The 2500-nt window shown below is 32.1% G+C and overlaps 1 protein-coding gene across 1 annotated transcript in view; it reads right to left on the minus strand.

Annotated features, from left to right (window-relative positions):
* Positions 1–2500, minus strand: part of LOC135224418 (nephrin-like) — a 383929-nt gene that overhangs the window by 106857 nt on the left and 274572 nt on the right. The window contains 1 exon segment of the mRNA XM_064263402.1: positions 46–245. Coding sequence (XP_064119472.1) covers positions 46–245 — 200 coding nt within the window.

The following is a 2500-nucleotide window of genomic DNA, read 5'->3' on the forward strand; positions in this document are numbered from 1 at the left end:
ATTCTTATATATCCAACATGAGAAACTGCATGAAAAAGACCTCACCTACAACCGTGAGTTTCACTCTGAGATTTCGTGTCGGGGACGAACGGAAGTCGACGCGGCACCGGTATTCAGCCTCGTCCTCGTAGCTGACGTCATCGATCACTAGCCCCTGGCGGGGGGAAGTCACGTCGAAGTGGGCTCGGCTCCCTAGGAGTGACCAGTGGACGGATCGTGACAGGGGAGCTGTTCTCGCGTCGATGCTGCAAAAGAAGGAGAGACGGTTCAGTCAATAATAATAATAATAGTAATAATAATAATAGTTGATTAACAAATTCAAGAAGAAAGTATCACTCACTGATGTCGCAATACCATGGGACACAATAGTTGAAGAGAAAGAAAGGGAAAAAATGGATAAGTATCAAGACCTGAAAATAGAAATAAGAAGGATATGGGATATGCCAGTGGAAATTGTACCCATAACCATAGGAACACTAGGCACGATCCCAAGATCCCTGAAAAGGAATCTAGAAAAACTAGAGGTCGAAGTAGCTCCAGGACTCATGCAGAAGAGTGTGCTCCTAGAATTTGATCCTAGAAACGGCGCACATAGTAAGAAAAGCGATGGACTCCTAAGGAGGCAGGATGCAACCCGGAACTCCACACTATAATTACCACCCAGTCAAATTGGAGGACTGTGATAGACCCCCCCCCAAAAAAAAAAAAAAAAAAAAACCCCCCAAAAAAAAAAAAAAAAAAAAAATAATAATAATAATAATAAATAATAATAATAATAATAATAATAATAATAATAATAATAATAATAATGTCCTTGATACCCCGTTGCCTTTGATAACACCAGCCCGAAAATTCCGTTGACGACCTACAGCACGATGAATATTGGACAGCTGCTTTGTAATACCAGAGTTGCCAGAAAGAGAAATCATGAGGAGAATTGAAAGGATTTTGTTATAGAATCAAATTCTGGTGAATTTCTGGAACCGTTATTTTGTTTGCATAAAAGTTATGTTTAAAAAAGCAGGTCTGTTTCCAGCATACACCAATAATAATAATAATAATAATAATAATAATAAAATAATAATAATAATAAATAAAATAAATAGATAAATAATAAATAAATAAATAAATAAAAAAATAAAATAAATAAAATAAATAAATAAATAAACATATAAATAAAAAAGTAAAATAATAATAAATAAATAAATAAACAATAATAATAATAAATAAATCAATATATAAAAATAAATAAATAAATAAAATCGCTTATTATTCTTCTGTTTTTAGTTGACTGTCAAAGCAAACAATTGGGATGTCTTTGTCCGTCCGTCCGCACTTTTGTCTGTCATTCCGAACCTTAAAATCTAGTGACCCTCTGTAGTTTTTAAGATCTCAGGCCGGACAGAAAAATGCTGACGGACAGACAGACAAAGCCAGGCAATAGTAGTCTTTTCAGAAAAGTGATAATGTAGAAGGAAAAATAGATAGATAGTATTTTGAAATATCCCACGTTTTATTCACTCTTTACAAATCATTCTACCCATCAGAAAGTCACGGACGATAGCGCAAGATAATCATCGTAATTATCATCGTCGTAATCGCTGAGGAAATTACAGTGAATAGTTTTTTTTATAGCCATGGAATAAAGACCTTCTGGCTCTCACACTGCAGAACTGTTAAAACTAATAAAAACTAAAGAAAAAATTCTCTTGAAAGAAAACGTGTACATATGCAAATAAACGCGATAATATAGAATAATCTACAACCTTTCCCATAGTGAATTTTCTTTTTCTTTTTTTATCTTCTATTTTATTTACTCGTAATCGCAGTTATTACAGTAATCTGCGCTTTATTGCGTCAAATATTCTATTCATCAAAGCGGCGCCTGTAAGAAATTTCACACTCGCTGAGTTTCTGATGAGTCAGGTGAACAGGATTTCCCTCGTCTCTCCAGGCTACCTGACAAGAAGGGAAGAATATTATTGTGTTTAGAGCTGCCTGTTTAGGCATTACACTCACACACACACACGCACACACACACTCACATGCAAGGCTACCAACCTTAACCCAAAATTACTAAGTGGCTCAGGGGTAATACCTTTTGAAAACCATTTATGCACACACATCACACACACACACACACACACACACACACACACACACATATATATATATAATATATATATATATATATATATATATATATATATATATATATTATTATACCCTCTCTCTCTCTCTCTCTCTCTCTCTCATCTCGTCTCTCTCTCTCTCTCTCTCATATATATATATATATATATATATATATATATATATATATATATATGATATATATATATATATATATATACTATATTATCATATATATCATATATATATATATATATATATATATATACTATATATATATATATATATTATATATATATATATATATAAATATATACTATATATATATATATATATATAGGATATATATATAAATATATATTATATTATA

This window comes from Macrobrachium nipponense, chromosome 12, assembly GCF_015104395.2.
Source record: "Macrobrachium nipponense isolate FS-2020 chromosome 12, ASM1510439v2, whole genome shotgun sequence".
Taxonomy (NCBI): Eukaryota; Metazoa; Arthropoda; class Malacostraca; order Decapoda; family Palaemonidae; genus Macrobrachium; species Macrobrachium nipponense.